Raw genomic sequence first — 27,994 nt, forward strand, 5'->3', positions numbered from 1 at the left:
GAGCTTGTTAACATATGAAAGGTGAGCTGTGATTGGTTGCGATAGGCAAATCAGACTGTATTTTGTCTCTGGCAGATTGATAAAGCTGCTCCATTACTGTAAAGTTAATGATGATGATGATGAGAGGCAATAAAGCCCCTATCCCACGGGCCGACTAAGAGGAGCAAATGAGCACTATTAGCGCTAGTTTTCTCCTCGTTCCCTGCTCGCTGCCGCCACTATTCCACGCGACAGCAACGAGCGGGTCAGTGCGGGAGGGGCCGCAGGGAGGTGCGGGGGGGGGGGCTTCCTTGGTGATCGCTAGATCGCCCGGGAAGCCCATAGCTTTCAGCAGCGGTCTGCTGCCACCGCTACTATTCCACGGAGAGACAGCAGCAGATCGTTGCTATATGAGACGTTTGTCTTTTAACATGTTTGAAAGACAAATGACGCAACAATCAGCTGACATGGACGAAGTCGGCTGATCGTTGCCTTCTATTGCCTTCTAATCTCTTTGTGGAATAGGGCTTTAAGTGACCAGGTAAAAGGCATGTGCAGCAGTGTTGGACGATTATATGTCACCCTGAAGCTGCCAGATAGGAAAGCCTACATGTTGTTTGGGGGCCTACCAAAGGGTAGGACCCACAGGGGGATTCCCCTACTCCCCTGTGGGCCAGTCCGAGCCTGCTGACAACCACAGTCACTGACAGCATGGGTGCCATCTCCCACATTTATCCACCTTGATGCCATTGACTGCAGCCTCTGGATGGTTAGCAGCTGTGTGCTGGTCATTTCCACCATCCGCAAAAAAATGAAAAAGAGAAAAAAGATACAGCTCAACCAGTATGGTTTGTACACAGCAGCGGTCAGTAGTAGAAGAAGGTGCACGAGCTCCTGGGTGGGCTGGACACCTGATTGCAAGAAAAGGCAAAAAACCATGACCATGATTAAGCGCATCGGCACGAAATGCATAGGTCCTGTTATGGAGCATCGTATTTAATGCACGAATAAAAGTTATATTTTTATAGTTCACTTCCTGGAGTGCCGGCTCCACCACCCACAGTTTTTGGCTATTTCCACCATCCAAAAAAGAATATACTCCCATGAAAGTATCTTAACTTTCCCATAATCTTGATAATGCCTTCCTGACCATGTCACTTGGCTTCCACCCTTCTACTAGTTCACACAGCGTGCATTCTACACTGTACATGTCATCACTAGTAATGTCATGTACATGGGCCTGCTGTGGCTAATATAAAGTGCACAAGTTTTAGCAGCACTGGGACCAAAGTATAGTAATGGGCACATCTAAAACACACAGGGAGAGCAGGGTAAAGGTTTTGTGGGCAGTGAAGGAGTGGGTCCCTGCTAGAGCTCCAACAGGCCATAAAGAAAGCATGCTTATTTCTACACAACCTTTTTAAAGTAACGTATCACCTAAATTTTTTTTAAACATATTTTATTGGATTTTATCATTAAGGGTAGATTCACACATACCGTATTGCAGCGGTTTTCACTCTGCAGGTTTTGCAGGGAAATACGCCGTGATACTCATTTGTATTAAACTCTATGGTGCTCTATTCTTGCAGCGGATTCCGCTGCAAGAATGTATTGTGCCATAGTTAACTACTTAGCTTCTGACACATGCTTACCTGTCTGCGTTCCACCGGCATGATCCCACATCGGCATTCTTTGGATCCCTGTTCAGTCACTGGCTATAGCAGAACAGCGCAGTAAATGGCAGGAACATACTGATTGAACGCAGACAGGTAAGCATGTGTCAGATGCTAAGTAGTTAACTTTCACCATATATAGTCTATACTATATATATATGGTATTACCCTCTATTTGGGGGGTGCAGGGGAGGCAGTGGCTCCTGGGCCCACACTGGCAGGGGCCCACTGAGGTCTCAGAGGCTTGCTGTCTGCAAAAGCTATTTCTTTTGCAGACAGCCTGCAGAGCGATGAGGAAGGACATGTGGTGACGTCATAAGGGGCGGGGCTGAGAACTGGAGAGGATTCTTGTGGATGAAGGAACTGTGATGATGTCATCAGGGGGCGGGGCTGAGAAGATGCTGGTGCATGAAGGACATGTGATCATTGTCCTCTTATATCTTCTCCTGTAATGTGATAGATTGAGGACGGAAATGTTCCAATTCACGGCTGTGGATTTCCATGCGGTCCCGTACGAGGTACTTATTTCAGCCAAATTGAACTTGATTTTTTGATCCAAAAGGTTCTGTGAGTTTTATTGGGCTGGGCGAAGATTTCCAAGTAAATAACCTGTTTCAGATCGCTTCGAATCAAGCTAGGGAAGCATAACCGTACTACGGGCGTATGTTCGCGGTTCGTACGCATCCGGAGCATGTCGATTTTTCCCACGCCTGTAGTTTCAGCCGCACATGTACGGCTGTGTACGAAATGCGGCCGGACTCATACGCAGTGTGAACATAGCCTTAATGTCTAAAAACTTATTACCTATACCACTATTATTTTTCGGCAAAGATAATCTGGTTAAAAGGGTTCTCCAGAATTAAGAAAAAAAACATAGTTGCTTTCTTCCAAAACAGCGCCACCCCTGCTCTTAGGTTGTGTGTGGTATCACAGCTTGGCACTATTCACTTCAGTCGAATACCACACACAAACTGAGGACAAGAGTGGTGCTGTCTGTGGGAGAAGGCAGCTATATTTTTCTAATCTTAAGCACTTAAAAATTTTTTGTGGTTCTATATGTGAAATGTACAGAAGCCTCTCACACTGCTCTTTATCCTTATCCACTATGAGTAATGTAGAAGAATATTCCCTTGATTATTCAGAAAGCCTTGTCACCTGCTGAGGTTCCCTATGGGTAAGGTTGGTTGGGGGCCCACTCAGACTCACTCGCCCCCCCCCCCCCAGGCTGAACCCCTAGCTACGCCCCTGAGTCTATAGCATGATTTTCTCGCACAGGAATTAAAATCCACAGTGGGAATGGAGTGCCATAGACTTTAATAGAAATCAGTATTGCAGTGGATTTTACTGCGAAAAACTTGCAGTGTGAAATCAACTGCGAATACAGTATGTGTGAATCCACCCTTAAACAAAATACACTGTACAGACATATATGAAGACATCATTAAAGTCCAGTTCCAATGAACAGTCCAGTTCCAATCATCTACAGAGTGGATGATGGTATACAATATAGATAGCATATGAATCAAATGGATATCTCTAGTATAGATGAATAGCAAAAAATGGTCTGATTTTATTATGTTCACTTACATATATCAAATCGGTAGCAAAATCACAACACAAGGCATTAAGAATAAAGTACAGTAAAACACAGAATAGTGCCCACGGCCGTGCTTCAGATCCAAACTCACGACCCAAACATCTCTTGAGTGACCCTAGGTTACCGATAAGTTTGCAAGCTGTCAGGTATGGGCTCCATAAGTCTACTTGTGTGGAGTCTAATGTGGATTTCCTTGCATTACTTCTCCGTGTATTAGAATGGCCTAACTATATAAGGGCAGTAAAATGTGCTAGAATAAAGGTTTTCCATGTAGGAAAACGTTTCAGTTAAGAAATGACCAAGGGGAATTGTGGTATTTTACTGTCTAGCCATTGGTTAAAAAAGTAACCAATAGGGTAAAATGAACCATTTTAGGGTTTTTTCAGGGTCTCCCCTCTTCCTCTGGAGCCAGAATGTGGTAAATTAAACCGTATTTGGGGTAAGTGGCAAGTAAACTCGTAAAATGGAATGTATGTAGGATGTGATCTTTGTTCAATATGTAGAGGTATGTAAACAGGACCCACTTCATGCCATAAGTTTGTAAGTAGTGGTTGGCATTTTGGGCATTCTTTTACTCTGTCAGGAGAAGTGGATGAGGGTGTAATGTTAAAACCACTTCAGAATGCATTTCCAGCAAATGCAAAGTTTCCAGCTGTCAGGAGTCCCCTTTCCTCCTAGGCATCCAAATAAGGATTTTAACGGATTTTAATTTTAACAGCAAGTCTAGATGACCTGTCAGAGGCATCTATTTCGAGAGGACAAAGGGGAGCATCCCTTTCAATACTGCTATTTTGTTACGAAGTACTAAAGATTGCCCCCAAAGGCCAAAGTACTAAGGACCCCCCAAATAAAAGTGGTAAAGGCTTTGTAGGGGGGTAAACATCAGTACTCTTGTGCTTCTGACACCTCCAATTCCAGGTTGACACATAAGGCTTTTCCCTATTCTCTCTGTGTCTGTGGCAGCCAGCCTCCTTCATACAAGACATCAACACAAAGAGCATGGAAAGGGGTGAGAAAAAGCCTCTGTCACAATGAACATGGAGTTGTGGAGGTAGTGATAGCAGGACCAAGGGATGGGATCTGGAATCAATACATTGGAATAGTATTCAGAATAAAAGCATATTAGCAGCATTTATTTAACTGCATACTTTACCAATAACATGTCTCTGGGGAGTCATTTAAATGTATAAAATAACGTTTTGATTTCTTTTATTAAGACTTTTTTTTTTTAAAAAGGTATTCAATGGTGTTTACATGTTGTGACTTGACTGGCTTACTTTTTTTATGTAAAGGTCAGGCACAATCAAACCAGACAACACCCCGGGGCAACAAACATGTGAGTAATAACAGTCTGGAGAATCATAACTAGTGTATGTAAGAGTGTAAGTATGTAAGAGCATTCTTACACAGAACGATTATCTGCCCAATCAGGCAGATATCTCTAAGTGTAATAAAGACAACGATCAGTTGAGGAGCCAGTCATTGGCTGATGGTTGTCTTTCAAGATGTTAAAAAAACATTGGCTGCACATGGCTCCATGTAGTAGGAGGTGCGCAGTCATCAGCTGATTACATTATATAGAAGATACTAAAAATGTATACTTACCTTTCCACATTCCCTGGTGTCCTTCTGCCTGTTCTCCGCTGACCAGAGCCGCCACTTAACCTTCTACACCCATCTCTGAGGTGACAGGCTGCTAAGCCAATCACTGGTTGTGGTGCTGTCCCGTCTCGGTCAGTGATTGGGTGAGCGTCCTATCACTTCAGAGATGGGTTTAGAAGTGCCAGAGGCGTCTCTGGTAAGTGGGAAACAGGCAGGAAGACACTGGGGAGCATGGAGAGGTCCAGTAAGTAAAACTTTATTTTCTTTATAACACAAGGGCTACACTGACATCGATAACATATCGGAAGAGGAGAGGGGAAGAAGGAAAAGAAGCAGAAGGGAGAAAAGTGTAGGGAGACATATGACATAAACCACAAACCGGAGCTAAACTGGGGTAATGTGTAGGTAGAGGAGACTCAGGGGTACCGGTTTTTCAGAGTTGTAGTCACTTTTGTAGAAACTGTTGCAGACAGCAGGTGTCTTTTAATTAGTGGAAGGCAGGCTGGGAAGTTTCCTATAAGTTAGGGTCTCCTGAAACTGCAAAAGGGGAGTCTTGCAAGCTCAAGGTCAGGTCTTCCATGTGCATAAGGTCATTAACCTTTGCTTTCGAATTTCAGATTGGGGGAGGCTCCTGTTTCTTCCACTAAAGAGGTATGTCCCTTCTGCCATTTCCAAGTACCAAAGCAGAGAGTGTTTGTAGACATTCAAGGATAGGTCACAGTGATGGAGAAGGAAGAGTGCAGGACCCATGGGTACCATAAGGTCAGGAGCGGAACGCGCTTCATAGCAGGTGGGGGCCGGCTGCAATCAGCAGCCGGGACCTCACCGGTAATGACACGCGCTGCGACCGCGGCGTTTAAGTGTAAGTGACAGGGGGAGTCCCCGTCACTTACCGATCGGGACCCCCGCAGTGTGACTGCGGGGGTCCCGATCGTTGAAACGGACTGCCGGAGGTCTCTTACCTGCCTCCTGCGGTCCGATCGGCGATCTGCTACACTGAGCCTGCACAGGCAGGCTCAATGAGCAGATCGCCGATAACACTGATCAATGCTATGCCTATGGCATAGCAATCATCAGTGTAAAAATTAAAGTACTGTATGTACAAGTCCCCCAAAGGGACTTCAAAAGTGTAAAAAAAAAAAGTTCAAAACACTAACACACTACCCCAAAACCCCTCCCCCAATAAAAGTCTAAATCACCCCCCTTTCCCATTATATAAATAAAACATATAAAAATGAATAAATAGATAAACATATAATATACCGTAGCGTGCGTAATTGTCCGATCTATTAAAATATAACAAGCGTCATTGTGACCGGTAAACGGCGTACACGAAAAGAGGGGAAAAAGTGCGCAGATTACCGATTTTATGTTACATTATATATTTAAAAAAATCAATAAAAAGTGATCAAAACGTCCGATCTTCACAAATATGGTATTAATAAAAACTAGAGATCATGGCGGAAAAAATAACACCCCATACAGCCCCGTAGGTGAAAAAATAAAACCGTTATAAGCGTCACAATAGGCCCATTTTATTAATATTTAATTGCCAAAAAAAAGGATTTCATAAAAAAATATATATATAACATTAGAGAATCTGTGTAACCTGCATATGGTTGTGTTCGGACTGACCTATAGAATAATAGTGTCATGTCGCTGTTACCATATAGTGCATTACGTAGACACAGGAACCCCCCAAACGTTACCATATTGCATTCTTTCTTACGATTTCACCTATTTATATCTTCATAAATAATATATTTGGAATTCCATCATACATGTTATGGTAAAATGAATGAGTGGCCTTTCGCATGACCCGGGTCACCTCCGTCCAGAAAGTGTGTAAGAATGCACCTTCTTCTGCACCACATCTCCAGCATGTCGGGTCCACTTTTGGAATAAGTGCATGTATATGCGAGGGTACTTCTTCAAGATGGTAAATGGTAGAGCACTTGGTGCATTAGCTGGGGGTGAAACACGGATGTTGAGGTCAGATTCCCATTTCAGGATAAAATGAAAAGAGGGGTTCTTAACCACTGGCTTACTTTACAAGAGACGAGTTCCACCATAGCAGGCAGACATCTTATCATACAACCACGAATATTTATTATAGAGCTTGTGTGGCTAAAAATAATAATTTCTTTATTTGCAGGAGACATTTACCCTGTTAAAACCCTTTCCAGTCTTTGACAAGGTCTGCTCTTCCTAATAGCTAAGGCCAATATAGTTAATCATGCAGGTGCTATCAATGCATTCTTGATCAAGCAGCAGGAACCCAGCTGTAATACAGAGCCAGGACCCTGATGCAACTACCAGCAATAGAAATTAGTCCTTTAATCCTTGTTTTCCCGCTGTCTGGCTGATCGCTGACACTTTTACAAGGGCTGATTATCAGCCGAAGGAGCGTTTCTAGGAATCCTGCTTGCCAATGATCGGTCTGTGTAAAAGAGCCTTTAGTGTACCTTGAAGAATTGATGCTGTTTGGAAAGTAAAGAGTGGTCACACCCAATACTGATTTGATTTAAATCGGTATCAGGGAAGAGTTTTCAAACTGGTGTAAAGTAGAATTGTCTTAGTTGCCCCTAGCAACCAATCAGCTTCCACCTTTCATTTCTCAAAGAGTCTGTGAGGAATGAAAAGTGGAATGTGATTGGTTGCTAGGGGCAACTGAGACAATTTTACTATACACCAGTTTGATAAATCTCCCCCTTTGTTTTGTTAAGTGATTCTTTCCACACCTGTATGTACCCTAAAATGGTTCCTATAAAAACTTTAGCTCTTCCTGCAATCAAAGTGTCCTACAACCACACAAACTGCTGGAAAAAAAAGTTAACTCAGCCTTAAAGTGTACCTGTCATTATAACGTTCGCCATTAATCACATGACTGCCTTCTCTGTGAGCGCTCAGATGACCGAGGAAACACGGGTCTTCCAGTGTTTAGACTCTTTTAAGTCTTAACACAGGAAGTGCCGTGTTTTCCATAATAATAAAAAAAATGAATGTAAATTGCAAACTTGCTTTATATCACATCTATTTCACATCTGTAGAATTAGGTTTTGAAAGTTATAATAACAGTGACACTTTAACCCTTTCATGACCGGGGATCATTGATGCCTCAATGCCCAGGTCGTGTTTGGACATCAGCTTATGGGATCATAATGGCTTCTGGTTTCCATGGCTACCATTGGGGCTCTGCGATCACTTCGCAGAGCCCCGATGGACAACGGAGAGAAAATTCTCCCTCTGTAGAGGGAGAATTCTCTATCTGGAGCCCTATAGATGCTACAGTCGTGCTGACCGCAGTATCTATAGGATTAACTCCAGTATCTATAGGGTGCTGCTCCAGTGCTGAGAGTTGCGACGGGTCCCCTGGATCCTGTGCCTTCTGCACCTGTTTCATCCTGGATCGTTAATTAACGTCGCTGCAGCATCGAGCATAGGCTGCAGCGACGTTAGTTAACAGTACGGCAGCGTGAGGGGGTTAAACCTAAAATAAGCTGTCAATCAAATTCGACTTGTTTGTTTCATTATAGTCTATGGATTGAATGTGTTAAACGCACACTCCCTCTGGCTGTATCTCAGGATCACAATGGGTCTCAGCAATGAGACTTGTCCGATGCAAACAGTAACGTTTCACATATCTGCAGACATGTCAAATGATACTGCAAATGTCAGCAACACTTTAAAGGGGTACTCCGGGCTAGCAGTACTTTTAGTCTGTGGCCGGGGAGGGGGTGGATATAGAAGGCGCCGGTCACTTACCTCCCCGGTTCCAGAGCCTGGTCCCGGATCGCGTCAGCCCGTTATCTCATCCCGCGGCCGCTTCCTGGTCTGAGTTGCGGCTTGAGACGTCTCAAGGCAGCTCAGCCATCAAGCGCCATGGCGGCACCCCGCTAGGACCGCTGGATGGCTGAGCTGCCTTGAGATGTCACGTCTCAAGCCACAGCTCAAACCTGGAAGCGGCCGCTGGACGGAAGAACGTGGCGGAGCAATCCGGGACCCCGCTCTGGAACAGGGTAGGTAAGTGACCGGCGCCTTCCATATCCACCCCCTACCCGGCCACAGACTAAAAGTACTGCTAGCCCGGAGTACCCCTTTAAGGCATATGAGTTATGCTCCAATTATCTGTGTTTGAGATCTATATTTAAAATCTGCAAAAAAGTTACAATTTAGGGAGGCAGTTTCCTTTCTACATACATCACTGATCAACAGATACTTGACATGTTCACCTCTCTTAATACAACTAAGACTAGTTATTGATTCTCACAGCTAGAAGCAGTGGTAAACTTAGCAATTCAGGTTCTTTAATGTCAATAAATTCAGACACACATAAAATACAATGTTCAAAAGGAGGGAGAGAGTACAGTGGAGATAAGATAGCTCATCAATAACCAGTGGGGAGCTTTACCATCTACCACCTGCAGCAATAGGAATGATCAATACAGTCACTGACGTTCTTTATTATAGTCATATAGAATTCTAAAACCATTCTTTGAATGTATTGCTATACATGACTGAACTGCAGCCCAGTAAAGCTAAGCAACAAAAGTTGAATTTTAATTACTTTTTATTCTACATAAAAGCTTCATAAAGTGACACAATTATTTTACAACCCAGATATGGAAACCTTGTGTTGAAAATCGCTGAGCTCTAGACACATCTTACTGAGAATAATTTGCCCATTGACTACAAACCTCTTCCCAGACTACCTAGACCAGTATTTTAGCACCTTGTGCTACAGTCAATCAGCTAGGGTGAAGTAAAGGATTTGTCTATTACATCACTGGCCATACTGTTCAATGGCTGATGTGTAAAATTACATTTCACAATGTGTGACCAGCCACAACTGCCTCCAGTGTTAGTGGTTCATGTATAGATGCCAAACATGGGCAAAATATAAAATGCTGCATTCATAATATACTGATATGTGTGTAGATTGGCACTGACTAAAAACGGCCTCTAAACAGAACCTTCAAAATACACACAACAAATTGGTTATATTAACCCCTTAACGTATTATTACATTCATAGAGGCAATAAGAAGGTACAGAGGGGGCTCACGACACAAGCCTTCTCTGTACCATACTGCTCCTATTAGCCGGCATGAACCAAGTGTTAGTGCCAACTATTTAACCACTTAAATGCCGCTGTCAAATTTTGTGGTAAATGGTGTAAACGCAAAAACCATCCAAAGCGCAAATTTGCAGATTTTTTGTCACATCACATCCAGAAAATTTTTAATAAAAAGTAGCAAGCAAGCTACCCCTAAAATGAGGTCTTACTATTTGTGACACCAAATGTACTTTGCACAGACACACTTACTTTTTCCATAAAATGTGCTGTGAAACGGGAAAAAATTTGCAATGTGAAATTGAAAAAAAGTTCTGTGTGTGTGGCGGGGGGGGGGGGTTTGATCTTTACGATGTTTGCCCTGTGGTAAAACTGACATGTTATGTTCTTCAAGTCAGTGCTTTTACAACGATAGGCAATATATAGAACAATTTTCTATTTATAGTTCAAATATTTTATTGAGTTTCACATAATATAGCATTGGTACTGAAGAAAAGTATCAGTAGCAGTATAAATTCACGAATATACATAACTAATAAAACGAGGCCGACAACAATAACTAAATCTTACTCCACTTATACATAGAATGTAGATAGTAGATATATGGTGCTATTTATCACAAGAATATAGTATACAAATACAAAGCAAAGCTTACAAGAATGGATCTAGGGTGGCGGCAGCCGACATTTTATAATACCAGGTGGTTGAGGTAAAGTGAGACATGATAGGACGTCTTTCTGCCTGCGAGAAGCCATGGATAAGGAATAGTTTCCATTTCTTAAAGAAGGAAGCTGTAAAGGCCTCCTTATTGCGTACAGTGTCCAGCATCTCCCAGTGCAAGGTTTCCTTTAGAATAGAGGTCAATTCCGAAATAGTCGGTAGGCTAGGCTGTAGCCAATGGTTTAATAAACATTGAAGGGCTAGTAATAGGGTGAGATGTACCGCGGGGGGGATAGGATGGTGTGACATGGGATCAGCCACAGGTCCAGTGTCACCATGGAATATATAAGTTATCGGATCTAAAGGAACTGTAAGCGACCACACGTCATGTATAAAGGATTTTACTAGGAGCCAATAGGATTGTACTGAGTTACAAAGCCATAAACAATGGAAGAGGTCCGCCCGCGGCTCACCACATTTAGGACATTTTTTGAGATAATGTTCCAGAGAGAAGGTAAAGGAACGGTCAAAGGCGTATATCGCTTTATGGAGGATTCGGAAATGAAGTTCCCTTAGCTTTACACTGGGAGTTGCTGTACGGACTGAATGAATCCCTTTAAGCAGTTTATTTTCTAAATTTTCCGAGGCCAGGACAGACGACCATTTCTTCAGAAAAGGAGGAGAAGACTTATTAATGGAAACCGAGCAGAGGAGGTGGTAGAGTTGTGATAGGGGTAAGGGTACAATTTTCTATTTAACGTCTTTTAAGGAATGTAAACTTTAAAAAAAAACAACATGTTTTTTTTAACCCCTAGACGACCCTGGACGTAGGGTTACGTCATGGAAGTCTGTCCCCAGACGACCCATGACGTAACCTTACGTCCTGGGTGTTTTTTCCCGCTATGAAGCGCGCTCCGGAGCGGAACGCGCTTCATAGCAGGTGGGGGCCGGCTGCAATCAGCAGCCGGGACCTCACCGGTAATGACACGCGCTGCGACCGCGGCGTTTAAGTGTAAGTGACAGGGGGAGTCCCCGTCACTTACCGATCGGGACCCCCGCAGTGTGACTGCGGGGGTCCCGATCGTTGAAACGGACTGCCGGAGGTCTCTTACCTGCCTCCTGCGGTCCGATCGGCGATCTGCTACACTGAGCCTGCACAGGCAGGCTCAATGAGCAGATCGCCGATAACACTGATCAATGCTATGCCTATGGCATAGCAATCATCAGTGTAAAAATTAAAGTACTGTATGTACAAGTCCCCCAAAGGGACTTCAAAAGTGTAAAAAAAAAAAGTTCAAAACACTAACACACTACCCCAAAACCCCTCCCCCAATAAAAGTCTAAATCACCCCCCTTTCCCATTATATAAATAAAACATATAAAAATGAATAAATAGATAAACATATAATATACCGTAGCGTGCGTAATTGTCCGATCTATTAAAATATAACAAGCGTCATTGTGACCGGTAAACGGCGTACACGAAAAGAGGGGAAAAAGTGCGCAGATTACCGATTTTATGTTACATTATATATTTAAAAAAATCAATAAAAAGTGATCAAAACGTCCGATCTTCACAAATATGGTATTAATAAAAACTAGAGATCATGGCGGAAAAAATAACACCCCATACAGCCCCGTAGGTGAAAAAATAAAACCGTTATAAGCGTCACAATAGGCCCATTTTATTAATATTTAATTGCCAAAAAAAAGGATTTCATAAAAAAATATATATATAACATTAGAGAATCTGTGTAACCTGCATATGGTTGTGTTCGGACTGACCTATAGAATAATAGTGTCATGTCGCTGTTACCATATAGTGCATTACGTAGACACAGGAACCCCCCAAACGTTACCATATTGCATTCTTTCTTACGATTTCACCTATTTATATCTTCATAAATAATATATTTGGAATTCCATCATACATGTTATGGTAAAATGAATGACGCCATTACAAAGTACAACTATTCCTGTAAAAAACAAGCACTTACATGGCCTGTAGATAGAAAACTGAGAGTTCTAGAGCTCTTAGAAGGGGAGGAGGGAAAAACAAAAGCACTAAGATCAAAATTTGCGCGGTCCACTGGGTCATTTTGGGCCTGGTCCTCAAAGGGTTAAACAAATGTTTTTAAAATTGCTCTATTCTGATCATTATAATCCTTGTTACCTCACTTGCATATATGCAACCTTTTGATAATTTCTTATTATATTTTTTCTGATAGAGATTAGAAAACTTACAGAAAGTTTGGCCAAAACCAAGCCTGATCGCTCAGCTGTTGTATCCCATTACCTGAAAAAGATGGATACACTCCTAGTGCTACCTGGAAAACATGAATACAACCAAAGGACTCCTACTGCTGTATTCAGGTTTCCAGGCAGCCCTAGGACTGCAACCAACTTTTTCAGGCAGTGGGATTCAAGGGCTGAGCCAAACGGGTTCAGCCAAAGTTACTGCAAGTTTGCTCATCTCTAGTTGCTATGGGCCATTCTGCTGTATTTATTTGCACCAATTTTAAACATTTTTTTCTTGGTCTTTAAATTAAAAATAAAACAAAATTATATTTCAGTCCCAGTCTTCAGATCTCCCTCGATCAGACATTGATCCCAAAGACGTCAGGTTTGCTGGTGCAAAGTCACTGGGAGGAATATGTCTGGTCCACTTTCAAAACAATAACCAAAATCAACCAAATGGCCCAACCTGAGTCTAACTGAGCTAGAGTGCTGCAGAGAAGGGCAAGAGAGCTAAATAAAGGAATGGGTAAACTACATTATGGTTTTCAAGCTTGGAGTTACTTACTTACAAGATACAGTTAACAGATTTCTGGAGGTGGGGTGATGATCCAGGGATTAATTCTAATAATTATTTGGAGGATTTTTTTATCCTAGGTATGGGACAATTGGCATAGGGTTATAGGGTGAATTTGATGAATGCTTGACTTTTTTTAACCTTATCAAATATGTAACTATTCTCAACTATGAAATCCAACAATGGACAAAAAAATTAATGCCCTAGGTTGGCATGGGCCTGTTTGTGTAACAGAAAGATGCTGATGGTTAGCAGAAAATAGTTTATTTAAAGGGAACCAATCACCCCGAAAATCGATGTAAAGACAAGGATATGTGCTGATAGATCACCCAGCACACTTCCCAAATATGCCCCTGTAACCTCTGTGCCCCCCTCAATGAGACAGTAATCTTACTTTCTTCTTGTCACGCGCTGTATGTAAATTTTTGCTAACTAGTCCGGGTGGGCGTATGTAGTCCTGGTGGGCGTATGTAGTCACGGTCCGTGGGCGTATCTACTCACGGTCCGGGGGCGTATGTAGTCGCGGTCTTCGGCTGTAATCACGCCCAGAGGGGCGTGATTCGGCGGCTTGCGGTCCAGTGACGTCATCCGGCGGCTTGTGTTCCGCGTCGCGGCCGCGCTGACGTGTTCGGGAACCCGCGCATGCGCAGTACGGCGGGAGACGACGCTGACGTACTGCGCATGCGCGGGTTCCCGAACACGTCGGCGCGGCCGCGACGCGGAACGCAAGCCGCCGGATGACGTCACTGGACCGCAAGCCGCCGAATCACGCCCCTCTGGGCGTGATTACAGCCGAAGACCGCGACTACATACGCCCCCGGACCGTGAGTAGATACGCCCACGGACCGTGACTACATACGCCCACCAGGACTACATACGCCCACCCGGACTAGTTAGCAAAAATTTACATACAGCGCGTGACAAGAAGAAAGTAAGATTACTGTCTCATTGAGGGGGGCACAGAGGTTACAGGGGCATATTTGGGAAGTGTGCTGGGTGATCTATCAGCACATATCCTTGTCTTTACATTGATTTTCGGGGTGATTGGTTCCCTTTAAGAATCAGTATTTCAAAATAGTCACACTAAGTCCTGTCATTGGGCTGAAACGTTTGAACCCAGCCTTAGAGAAGCACAGATAAAACATGGCACAGAGAGATACAGAATGATATCTTTGGACTGATAGAAATATTTTATTTTTTAGTTATAATCAATACTCTCTGCTTTAGGTCCTTAAGTTGTCAATAGAATGCATACACAGTTTCCCCACAAGGAAAAGATTAAATTAAATGAATTTTATTGGTCTCATGGAAACACAACCTCTAAAATTATGATGCCTTAGGAAAAAAATGACTGCAAAAAGATACAAAAAAGATTCAATAATAATATGCATTGCAAGAAGCATGCATTAATAATGCCATGATCTACATTAATTCATATGCAATTTTCACAAAATTTGCATGTCTGAGAGCCATATTAAAATCAATGAAGGCCCCATGACAACTGCCCTTTTTGCCCATCCTATAATCCAGCCCATAGAAATGACAAGGCAGGCTTCCACTGCTACCGGGTATTCCAACAGCTACTACAGCTGCCAGGATGAAGGATCCATCATTGCATTTACTTCTTGGTCAGGTGTACCAATATTTTTCTACAAATGTATACTTCATTTCACCATCTGCCAGCAGGGCCGTTTCTAGGGCCGGGCGAGCCGGGCCACCGCACGGGGCACCCTCAGCTAGGGGGCGCCCTGCGGCACCCGACAGTACCCGGCCCGCAGCCCCTGCATCCTTAGGGCTTGCCAGGGGATCTGGAATCTAAGTTCCAGATCCCCTGGCCAGAGCGACCTTTAGCTGTGCGTACAGCAAGCACAGCTAAAGGTAACAGCAGCCGGGGCAGAGACACAAGGGCTTCCTGTGCAGGCGGCCTCTGTATGACAGGATGGCTGCCTGCACCGGAAGCCAGAAGAGGACGGAGAGACCAGAAGAGGAGCTGGAGGCTGCAGGGGCAGAGGTGAGTATCTAATGGGGGCTATGAGGAGGGGGTGGGGGGAAGCCTGCACAGAGGGAGCCCCAGATATGTCCCGATAAGCCCGCCCCCGCAATAAGCCCCGCCCCACGATATGCCCCCCCCCGGCACCAATGTTCACAGTTTACCATCTCTCCCAGCATCCTGTATGTCAGTGTAATAGAGGTCATCCAGCTTTCCCAGCATCCTGTATGTCAGTGTAATGGAGGCCACTCAGCTTTCCCAGCATCCTGTATGTCAGTGTAATGGAGGTCATCCAGCTTTCCCAGCATCCTGTATGTCAGTGTAATAGAGGTCATCCAGCTTTCCCAGCATCCTGTATGTCAGTGTAATAGAGGTCATCCAGCTTTCCCAGCATCCTGTATGTCAGTGTAATAGAGGTCATCCAGCTTTCCCAGCACCCTGTATGTCAGTGTAATGGAGGCCACTCAGCTTTCCCAGCATCCTGTATGTCAGTGTAATAGAGGTCATCCAGCTTTCCCAGCATCCTGTATGTCAGTGTAATGGAGGTCACTCAGCTTTCCCAGCATCCTGTATGTCAGTGTACTGGAGGTCACTCAGCTTTCCCAGCATCCTGTATGTCAGTGTAATGGAGGCCACTCAGCTTTCCCAGCATCCTGTATGTCAGTGTAATGGAGGTCATCCAGCTTTCCCAGCATCCTGTATGTCAGTGTAATGGAGGCCACTCAGCTTTCCCAGCATCCTGTATGTCAGTGTAATGGAGGTCACTCAGCTTTCCCAGCATCCTGTATGTCAGTGTAATGGCGGTCACTCAGCTTCCCCAGCATCCTGTATGTCAGTGTAATGGAGGTCACTCAGCTTTCCCAGCATCCTGTATGTCAGTGTAATGGAGGCCACTCAGCTTTCCCAGCATCCTGTATGTCAGTGTAATGGAGGCCACATAGCTTTTCCAGCATCCTGTATGTCAGTATAATGGAGGTCACCCAGCTCTCCCAGCATCCTGTATGTCAGTGTAATGAAGGTCACCCAGCTTTCCCAGCATCCTGTATGTCAGTGTAATAGAGGTCATCCAGCTTTCCCAGCATCCTGTATGTCAGTGTAATGGAGGTCACTCAGCTTTCCCAGCATCCTGTATGTCAGTGTACTGGAGGTCACTCAGCTTTCCCAGCATCCTGTATGTCAGTGTAATGGAGGCCACTCAGCTTTCCCAGCATCCTGTATGTCAGTGTAATGGAGGTCATCCAGCTTTCCCAGCATCCTGTATGTCAGTGTAATGGAGGCCACTCAGCTTTCCCAGCATCCTGTATGTCAGTGTAATGGAGGTCACTCAGCTTTCCCAGCATCCTGTATGTCAGTGTAATGGAGGTCACTCAGCTTCCCCAGCATCCTGTATGTCAGTGTAATGGAGGTCACTCAGCTTTCCCAGCATCCTGTATGTCAGTGTAATGGAGGCCACTCAGCTTTCCCAGCATCCTGTATGTCAGTGTAATGGAGGCCACATAGCTTTTCCAGCATCCTGTATGTCAGTATAATGGAGGTCACCCAGCTCTCCCAGCATCCTGTATGTCAGTGTAATGAAGGTCACCCAGCTTTTCCAGCATCCTGTATGTCAATGTAATGGAGGTCACACAGCTTTCCCAGCATCCTGTATGTCAGTGTAATAAAGGTCATCCAGCTTTCCCAGCATCCTGTATGTCAATGTAATGGAGGTCACACCATGCAGACTTTACTGCACCAAGCAGTGGAATTACTACAGTTTGGGACCTTATAGGTGGGAAAAGGGGAAGAAAGTTTCTGGAAGTGCGGAGCCTGAGATGTCTGTCTGGCAGGTTCTAAAGAGATGAAACATAGCTGCAGAGATCATCCTGGTTGTCTGGACCGGATGAAGAGGAAAAGGGAAAGTGACGCCTCAGATCAAAGAAGACGTCACCTGTGAGTCACTGTATAATGATTTTGTATTGAGCAGAACATTATCTGTAGGAGCTCTGCACCGTTCTATGCTGCAATACACACACTGCTTCTTCCTAGTATCCTGAATCTTGATAAAAGCCCCCCTTCCTTCCATAGGGCTGAAATGAGTGAGGTGGGGGTGGGGTGGGGGGGGCGCTTTTATCAAGATTCGCCCTGTTACCAAAATGACCTAGAAACTGCCCTGTCTGCCAGCATCAGTTCAGAACTAGAGATGAGCGAACCTCGAGCATGCTCGAGTCGATCCGGACCCGAACGTTCGGCATTTGATTAGCGGTGGCTGCTGAACTTGGATAAAGCCCTAAGGCTATGTGGAAAACATTGATATAGTCATTGACTGTATCCATGTTTTCCAGACAACCTTAGAGCTTTATCCAAGCTCAGCAGCCCCAGCTAATCAAATACCGAACATTTGGGTTCAGATCGACTCGAACTCGGTTCGCTCATTTCTATTCAGAACATAATGTTGCTTTCAATGCCAGAAATGGCTTGATAAAGTCTTACAATATTTCGCCTGTAGTACCCAGTCCTCCACCTCCTCCGCTGGTCATACAAGGGGAGTTGGAGCTTGAAGTTTAAAAAATCCCAGATATTTCGTAGGGTCCGCAATTCGTTACAATACCTGGTGCATTGGAAAGGGTACGGGCCAGAAGAACAGACTTGGGTGACTGCCTGAGATCTCCATGCTCCTGGTTTAGGCATAAGTTTCACTTACTGCACCCTTCCAAACCTGGAGGTCTAAGTGAGGGTCCAGAGGCCCCTCCTTAAGGGGGGCCTCCCTGTAAACGTCAACGGCATGTCGACGGTGTCCCTAGCTACCATCCGGCTGGGTTGCTAAGAGGCGCATTGGCTCATTCATTAATGTTGCCATGGCCGGGGCTTCACCGCCACCGCCCCCCAACTGCCTATGTGTTTTTACTGACTGGCGTCCGGCACCGCCAGTCAGCTGAGTAAAGTTTTGGGGCTGGAGTCTCACCCCCCAATCACCGTCCAGGGCTGTGACTCCAGTCTCCATAAAACTCCCCTATGTCAGACCTTATTTGCCTGCGATAGAGCCTACTACCCTGAGTACCCTCTTGACCTAGCGCTTGGTTCTGATTGTTATTCTGTTTATTTGACTTTCTGGCTTGACTTTGTGACTATCCCCTTGGACTTCATTTTTGTACTGCACAGACTGCTAGTTGCCGACCCGACCTCTGACTTTGGGCTTTTGTGTTTTTGTCTGTCTTGTCTTTATTTGGTTTTCACTTATACAGGCTAGGGAATGTCGACCAGTTGTGCGCTGCCGCCTAGGGCAGTTGAGGCAATTAGGCAGTGACAGCGGGGCGGGTGCCAGTGCCAGGGCAGCACCTGTCTATTGTCATCCAGTTCCCTAAAACTGACAAGTCTTTCACTAAGGACTTCACAGCTGCAGTTTAGAAATACAAAGATCTACTGTCATAACTAGAAAACAACAAAAATGTGTTCCATAAATACCCATTATAGAATACGCTCATATATATTATAAACGAACAAATACAGAGGACCCAGTTGCTTGTTATTTAATTAAAGAGTGGTGGATATTTGTTGAATGGTTTTATGGTTTCATAACAACTTTCTATTGCCTCTGGCCATCCCAGTCATGTGTGTCTGTCCTGGCACTCTAGGAGGGGCTCAGAAGATGCCTTTAAGGACTCTACACAGAAAGAATGATGCATTCTTTGTCCTCATCTCATCTGAACAATTAGACCTTTGCCGGCATTAGACAGTGTGGAATAAGATACTAAGAAAAGAAAGAGCTAAAAGGTACGTGAAGTGAATGAGTCCTGCTGGGAGAACTCTCAAGGCACAGCCTGCATCCTCCACCATCTGGACTTGCTGCCAACGAGAGAAGGTTGGAGACGGCGTCTACTGTGAGTCTACCCAAGCAGAAGGATCTCAGCCTGGTATGTCAGAAGCACAGTGGGAAACTGCCCTGCGCACAAGCGATTACCCACAACGCAGAACTATAAAAACTGTTGTAATTGACAGGGCATCAAAATGTACAAGGGAAACCAAAAGAACTAAAAGTATTGATCCCCACAAACCTTGAAAGAGGTATTATTTGGACGAGTGCAAGAAGGCGACGCCAACACTGGTTTTGCTGCCAAGGCATTCTGAACCACATAACAGGTAATAAAACGTATTTCACACTGCTGGTATTTGCACAATACAACACTTATAGGTCTCATGAAGATATTATCCAGAGAATTTATCTTTGGTGGGGATCATCTAATGCAATATGGCTGCAATAACGGCTTATCCAAACTACTTTACAGAGAATAGTGGAGCAGTTGTCTATAGAAACCAAATGGGTTCCAGCAATCATTTCTCAGATGCCCTTTGTAAAATGATTACAGTGACCTGACTGGTTTCTAAGAGCAACTGCTCCATTTTTTATTGCACTAGTTTTAATTATTCTCCACCAATATGGTATGAATAAATTTGTGTCAGTATTGGCTTGGAATCAGTGATCCACTATTCCTTAGGATTTGTTAGATTTTTTATGCACAATCCTTACAGCATAGATTACTAAGTAGGTCCTAACCATCAAAAAGTCCATATAGCAGCCTATACAGATCAGATACATTTATTAATGTGCAAGAAAAGACAGTTGATCCAGAACTTGCTTTTCTTGCAAATTCTACAGCACATTGCCGAATGCGGATCCCTGCCCTGGAGGGTGCCAATGGGTGAGCTGGCATTTAGAAATGTTGTTGCTATACATTTATCAATGTACATGCAAAATCCATAAAGGCTGGTGAGTTACCGAGGAGCTAACCTGAACACACAGCATGCTTGTTTGGAACATGATTCCAGCAGATCTGTTTGGTAGATCCGCAGTGGATAACCATAAACATGCCTGGGATAAACATTTGTCTATCCAAAGGTAAAAAGGAAATAAAAATGGGCAGACTTGATGGTCTTTTTCTGCGATGATCACTATCACTATCTACAAGTACTCCATAGAGTGCTCTTACATGGTGCTATTTTGTTGCAGCTTTTTGGTTCAGTTTTGAAAATGAAAATAGTTGATCAAAATGAATTAGATAAAATAAAGTAAAGATCAAACACGACTTTTTTATTTTTAAATCTATTGCACACCACAAGTACATCTGTTCTTTATTTTTGTAATGTGTGATGGTATTGTATCTTTCTGCAATTCTTTTTATTGTGCATAGTTAATTCTTTCTTTAGGGTTCCTTCACACATTGTTCTGCCTCATATCCTCATCCCTTTATTTAAAGTCAGGCTCCAGCACTGAGCCCTGCTTCTAAATCTCATCCCTGTGCTGTGCATAAAATCTGTGCATCGGTTTGAGGTTTGGTATCTGGGCTCCGCTCACTGTCAACCAAGGGATGGGATTGATAGAAAAATGATATTTGAGCTTGGAGCAGTTAAAAGACTTGGGAGGCATCTTTGAACCAATCAGATTCCACCTTTTATTTTTCAAAGACTCTGTGAGGAATGAAAGGTGGAACCTGATTGGTTGCTAGGGGCAACTGAGCAAATTGTACTTTACACCAGTTTGCTGATGTCGTGGACCTATTCATAGTTTGGGCTCTGTTCACAATAACACAATAGCTTCTGCTTCTATTGTCCAAATGACAGCTTTGCTAAATCTGTTTCCGATTGGATATTTTTACTGCAAGCATACCAATAAGCACAATGGAAACCCTTAGGGTGCCTTTACACACACAGATTTATCTGACAGATTTATGAAGCCAAAGCCAGGAACAGACTATAAACAGAGAACAGGTAACAAAGGAAAGACTGAGATTTCTTCTCTTTTCAAATCCATTCCTGGCTTTGGCTGCAAAAATCTGTCAAATAAACAAAATACATGCTCAGAATTCTGGTGAGAAGCAGTATCTAGCCATGGGCTTATTTACAACCCTATTTTCCTGTATACAGTAAATGCATTCCATTAGGAATATAAGAACACTTCTATATCATTATATTCTCTGTGACAGTATGGAGAAAAACAGCCAAAATTTACAAAACTACTTGTTTGTCGATCTGTAGTTTATAAAGTTCTGGTCCAACCTATAAACTTTTTAAAAGTGGCCTATATAGGGTGAAGAGGTTGTCTGGGCAAAATTAAAAAGTGCTGGCCAGCAGGGGGTGCTGTACAACAAATAAAATAAACTAATGGAACTTACCTGTCCTGGTCCAGAGCAGCTGCCATGCTGCCAGTCGCCCTTTAGCTCTTGTCTTTTAACATAAATATAGTACCATTTCTTTCTGCCATTTTGAACAGTAAAAAAAATGATGATAGATTGTGAGGATTCATGTACATGACTGTACAATGGCTCTGTTTTGCTAGCGACGCTCATTCAGCCAATAATTGGGCTGTGTAAGGGCCAGAGCTGAGTGAGCAAATGCCTGCTCTTTGGATGATTTGATCTGTTGTTCGGCCGTAAAAATCACTGTGTAAACGGGGTGTGAAGCCAAAAACAACGCATCTTAATGGCCACACAAACAATACAGTGATCATTTGTGTGGTTGGCTGTGTGATCACACACTATAAAGGAACCCAGTGTGTAATGTTCATTGTACTAAGATTTAAATATACAACTTTTAGATATCAGAAAACAATGCTTCATCTATGGCTTCAAAGCGGTAGGTCAGCAAAACTTTTTATTTCAAATCAACTGGTGCCAGAAAGTGGTAGAGATTTGTCTTTTATTTATTTTAAAAATGATGTAAGAAAATGATGAACAAAATGATGTAATACACCAATCTGTTCAGCATTTCTGTCACTAGTTTATGCTGCTCTTATTTAAGGCAGCATAAACCTAGTGACAGATTCCTTTTAAAGACATTCTCTAAGAGAATCCTACAGCTTAAAGGGGTAGTTCAGAAAAAAAAAAAATCTTTCAAATCAGCTGGTACCAGAAAGTTATAGAAATTCACTATTACTGACACAGTGCTCTCTGCTGCCACCTCTGTCCATGTCAGGAACTGCCCAGAGCAGTAGCAGAGCCCCATAGAAAACCTCTGCTACTCTCCAGACTGGAAAAAATACTACTTCCTGACAAACATACAGCAGCTGATAAGTACTGGAAGACTTTACAAATTACAAATCTCTTTCAAGTCACTTTCTGGCACCAGCTGATTTGAAAGATTTTTTTTTTCTAAATTACTCCTTTAACCCTTTCAGGACCGTGTGAATTTTCTTTTTGTGCTTTTGTTCTTTCCTCCTCGCATTTAGCACTTCCTTTTTTTTACTTACAGGCCCACACAAACCCTTATTTTTTGCGCCACTAATTGTACTTTGCAATGACAAACTTAAAAATATGCTGCAGAACCAGAAAAAATATATTTGCGCAGTGGGGGTGGGGTTGTGTTTAAACCGTTTGTCCAATGGTAAAACTGACAAGTTATCTATGTTCCTGAAGTCAGTAAGATTACAACGATATGTAAGTTGTTTAACTTTTATTTTATTTGATGGCTTTTAAAAACTTAAAACCTTTTTAAAATTCTAAATGCCCCTTATAATTGCCATGCTTATAACGCTTTTATCCTTTGGTCTATTTTTTGCGCCATGATCTGTACTTTCTATTGGTACTTTGATTGCGTACATGTGACTTTTTGATTGCTTTTTATTACAATTTTTCTGGATTTAATGCAACCAAAAATGTGCAATTTTGCACTTTGGCGTATTTTTGTGCTTATGCCGTTTACCGTGCAAGATCAGGAATGTGATAATTTAATAATTCGGGCGATTATGCACGTGGCGATACCAAACATGTTTATTTATTTTTATAAAATGGGAAGAGGGGGGTGATTTATATTTTTATTAGGGGAGGTTTTTTTTTTATTAATGAAAAAACTTTTTTAATACAGTAATTAGAAGTTGCCTGGGGGACTTCTATATACACATCATTGATCTGCCATTGAGATAAATGCTGTGTATATAATAGAGCACCGATCCACTAGATTGGTGCTCTATTGGTTTGGTCTGCTGCAGACCAGATCAGCAGAATACAGAGCCAAGAAGTTAAACCTGATCGCCCCTCCGCGTTCGCAATTTTGGGGGGGGGAGCGATCTGCCCACTAGACACCAGGGATGGGGCATTATTAGCAGTTTAGATGTAGCTGTCAGCCATGACAGCTGCATCTAAACGGCTCATTCGCTGTCCCGTGCTATTAATACCAACTGGGATTGGAGCGATTGTCGCTGCGCTGCCCCACTCTAAACACCCCTACCCGACCAAGGACGTACAGTTACGTCCTTGGATGGGAAGGGGTTAAGCTATAGGATTCTTGAAAGGGAATCTGTCACTAGATTTACGCTGCCTTAAATGAGGGCAGCATAAACTAGTGACAGAAATGCTGAACAGATCAGTGTATTACTTACAGTACATCATTTTGTTTGTCTGTTCTCCTAATATGCAGGAGAATAGGATTCTTGCCACATCCCTCCCCCGGCCTCCAGCTGCTGATTGACAGGTGACTGCCTATACACAGCATGGATAACTGCCAATAAGCAGCTGGTGGGCGGAGTTTTCTGCTTCTCATAAATATCCAGGACTACTGGCCTAATTCACATAATGGGGAGAACTACTGATTGTCCACTTTATTCTGGAGGATATCTTCAAACCAGCTGCACAGAACACTATAAGTGATGCATCATTCTGTTCAGCTTCTCTGTCACTAGTTTATGGCTGCAACCTTTAAAAGGGCAGCATAAACCTACTGACAGTCTCTTTAAACAGGTCACTTAAGTGTATGCCGATTTTTTATTATAGTTCTGGAATTCTATCCATCTTTATTCAGCTAGGATGATCAAAGAGGTATTTCTGTTGAAAAACCTGCAGAATGCAATGTGTGCAAAAAAACTAACTAGAGCACACTCATCTCTCCTATTACAGCATCAGTGCTCAAGTCCACCCAGTCCCTCTCATTCCCTACTATGGTGATGCATTCTTTAGCTCTGTTGATGACATACTGAACACACTGCAGTCTCAGTGACCTTATTTATTAGCAGAGCGGGGATAGAGTGCCATCAGGGTAGGAAAACAAAAGGATGGGATGGACCAGAGCACCAGAACTGGACTGGCAAGGGTGAGTATACTTTAGTTTGTTTCTTTAACACGTTCCATGTAGCAGCAAGGTTTTCAGTTAAACTGGAATGGTCCTTTAAGGGGTTAAAAGAGTTGTCCAACCATATGTTTTTTTTCAACAGCTTACAATAGATTAAAATAACATAAAACAGTAAAGCTCACTTCCCTGATGCTCCCATTCTGATACTTCTCTACTTCCCTGTCAATCTTTTATGTTTCTGTCCCAGTGATAGGCCATGTTTCCACGTTGTAAAACACTGACCGTTCCGTGATCTTCACTGCCGCTGAATTTGGATGCGCACGCTCCATTGTGTGCACTGACATGTTTCTGACCTGTGTGATATGCCAGTTTCTTGCGGCGCCGCTAGGGATCCTGGTTGGAGTGTATACCGTGTGTATACACTCCGGCGGGGATTCCTTAGAAGGCAGCACTCTGTAAGTTCTGTGATTATTTAGAAACTTTTGTAGTGCGAACATAACCATAATAAGTTAGCACAACAAGTGAGCATTGCAGCCAGTCACTAATTGTAGTGATGAAGTGTGAACAGCACTAAGGTTACTCTCAGTGCTTCATTACCGAAGCAGGAAAAACAGAAACCAGCAGGGGACCGGGGAAACGTCTACATGGGAGTGGCAAGATACTTATAAGGAGATACGTACCCCTTGTGTTATTTTACACCTGGCTAAATGGGACAATATGGTTCACATATGACAGAACTAAATGGCATTATGCCGCACATCTGCCCATAGATGTTACAGCTGGTCCTGTAGGTCCTACTTATTAATTGCCAAAGCTGGTGTGGCATAAAATGCCCTTTTGGTGGCATATCTATTGACTGGGCAGGCCATCTGTAGGAGATCCACAGCAGATTTGATGGCCCAGATTTGAAGCTGCAGATTTGCTTTGAATCTGCAACTTCAAATCTGCGCCATCAAATCTGCTGCTGATCCTGTACATGTGAACGCACCCTTATGCATTAATTCTTTTACATGGCAACCCTCTTTCATAACAATGGCCGTCATTGAGCAAATAACGTCTGTTATTTCAAAAATAATGTCCGTTATTTGCGCAGTGATGGCCATTATTTTTACATAGTGTGAACCTAGCCTTAAACTGCATTCGCAAGGATTCAGAACTGAAACCTCCTAACATTCTCTGTGAACTAGCCTACTACAAATCTTCTTCTCATTGCTACTGCAGGTGCATGGCTAACTTTATACTGGACCATACTTGGGACTTTAGACCAATACCTAATGTGCCTAACAGCAACACTACCTTAAGTCTCATTCACACGGCCAAAAAATTTGTCTGCAATTACAGAGAAATTTAGAAACTATAGGTTTCTATGTGCTTATTCACATGTACACAATTTTTGAGGATTCACGAATAGGCTGTGATTAGAGATGAGCGAATCTCGAGCATGCTCGAGTCGATCCGAACCCGAACTTTTGGCATTTGATTAGCGGTGGCTGCTGAAGTTGGATAAAACCCTAAGGCTATGTGGAAATCATGGATATAGTCATTGGCTGTATCCATGTTTTCCAGACAACCTTAGAGCTTTATCCAAGTTCAGCAGCCCCAGCTAATCAAATACCGAACGTTCGGGTTCGGATCGACTCGAACGCGAACCCGGTTCGCTCATCTCTAGCTGTGATCTGTTCCTCAAAAACATAGGACATGTCGTAGTGCAGACATGCAATTAAGAAACAGGTCACTGTTTATAATGTAGTAGTCTGTGAATTGTGGACCACACGGATGCACAGATAAAACAGTACATCAAGATGCACACTCAGAAGCAATGCCAGAAAGCGGTATGAAAAAGGATGTCATATAACAGGGAGCAGTAAAAAAAAGTAAAATAAAAAATAAAAAAAACTTATCTTGATGAGGAGTTGGAGATGAAAAAGATGGTCTTTTAGAGTTATTGTATGATGTTCATGAAGTTATGTCGTACATTTTCTGTGAACAAAAGGACATATTTGTGACTTGCCTAATCGCTGTTATTTATTCCTCAGACTGCAGCTCAGCATGACCTCTTTGACAAGTCTACAGTCAGACATCAATATCACAAACTTCACTCTCCAAAGTGCCTTAGAGGTAAAATCTAATGGAACCATCATTCATATTGAGGTCCCTAAAGGGGTCTTCCTGTTCCTATGCCTGCTCAGCCTGCTGGAGAACATCTTGGTCGTTGTGGCTATTGCAAAAAACCACAATCTTCACTCTCCTATGTATTATTTTATCTGCTGCCTGGCTGCGTCAGATATGTTGGTCAGTATTAGCAACTTAATAGAGACCCTAATCCTGATGCTTCTTCGCCATGCCGTCATTGAATACAACGAACCCATGGTCAAAATGATGGATAATGTTGTGGATACGATGATTCTCTGCTCCTTGGTGACATCTCTCTCATTTCTAGGAGCAATTGCTGTGGACCGCTACGTCACTATCTTCTATGCTTTGAGATACCATAATATTATAACCCAGCGTAGAGTGGTCAGCGTCATTATTGGGATTTGGCTGGCCAGCATAGCTTGCAGCATTACATTCATAGTGTTTTCACACAGCAATATTGTTGTCTTGTGTCTTATTGGGTTTTTTATCTTCATGTTGGTCTTAATGTTGGCTCTCTACATCCACATGTTTGTTCTAGCAAGAAAACATTCCCAGATCATTATGGCCCAACAAAAAGGAGCGCGAAGAAGATTCTCTCCACATCAAGCAGCTGCCAAACTCAGAGGAGCTATCACCCTTACTATGCTGCTTGGCATCTTCTTTCTTTGCTGGGGACCCTTTTTCCTCCACCTCACCCTAATTGTGTCCTGTCCCGAGCACCCCTTCTGTCGTGAATACTTTAAGTATTTCAACATTACCTTTGTCCTTATGATATTTAACTCTATTATTGACCCTATTATCTATGCCTTTCGAAGCCAGGAGCTGAGAAAGACCCTGAAGGACATTGTATTGTGCTGCTCCCAGTGACGGTGCGAGGGGGATGGTGGGGACAGAAGCCAAAAAAATCACATAAACTTCTTCTTAAAGTCCTCTCCTTCCCCCAAAATTGAACTTTAAATTTAGATGGGGTAAAAAAAGGATACCATAAACAGACTGCAAGTAAATAACAAGACACTATTGAAAGACTACTCATGGTTGGTCATGAATTTTGGTCTTGCAACTTAAAAAAAACAACAAAAAACTTTCATCGTTATCAGCAATGCGTATAAAGATGTATTTTTTCCCTAGAAGATGCCAGTAACTAAGCTATGAGGGAAAAGAGTCCCCTGTATATAAGAAATGAACTCACTGAGTGTGGCTGGGTGGCCCGTTGATCAGTCTGATCATAATTTAGGGTGGGAGGGTCCATCTGAAACACCTGAATGAAATTGTGACAGTCACATCATGTCAGATCTTTCACTTACTGTAAGATTGTAACAAACCTGTCACAGAAGCATGTTTTACATTTATTAAATCATACTGTAAACCAATACTGTATATGTGGAAAATAACAATTCTACTTGTTCCAACATGTCAAATAAACACTGACCTACACTGAG

At 43.1% G+C, this 27,994-nt stretch overlaps 1 protein-coding gene across 4 annotated transcripts; it reads left to right on the plus strand.

Moving 5' to 3' along the window:
* Positions 1 to 27,978, plus strand: MC1R (melanocortin 1 receptor). 4 transcript variants are annotated; one of them, XM_069966079.1, is made up of 6 exons: positions 1 to 21; positions 3,636 to 3,688; positions 4,542 to 4,585; positions 5,469 to 5,502; positions 18,998 to 19,502; positions 26,456 to 27,978. In XM_069966079.1, the coding sequence occupies exon 6, from the start codon at positions 26,469 to 26,471 to the stop codon at positions 27,420 to 27,422; it is 954 nt and encodes a 317-aa protein (XP_069822180.1). In that variant the 5' UTR covers positions 1 to 21; positions 3,636 to 3,688; positions 4,542 to 4,585; positions 5,469 to 5,502; positions 18,998 to 19,502; positions 26,456 to 26,468; the 3' UTR covers positions 27,423 to 27,978. The 4 variants fall into 4 exon arrangements, with proteins under 4 accessions (XP_069822180.1, XP_069822181.1, XP_069822179.1 ...); XM_069966080.1 differs by lacking the exon at positions 1 to 21 and having other exon boundaries at positions 3,623 to 3,688; positions 18,998 to 19,276; positions 19,362 to 19,502; XM_069966078.1 differs by lacking the exon at positions 1 to 21 and having other exon boundaries at positions 3,623 to 3,688.
* The last annotated feature ends 16 nt before the right edge of the window (positions 27,979 to 27,994 follow it).

The sequence above is a fragment of the Dendropsophus ebraccatus genome, chromosome 4 (assembly GCF_027789765.1).
Source record: "Dendropsophus ebraccatus isolate aDenEbr1 chromosome 4, aDenEbr1.pat, whole genome shotgun sequence".
In the NCBI taxonomy this organism is placed as follows: domain Eukaryota; kingdom Metazoa; phylum Chordata; class Amphibia; order Anura; family Hylidae; genus Dendropsophus; species Dendropsophus ebraccatus.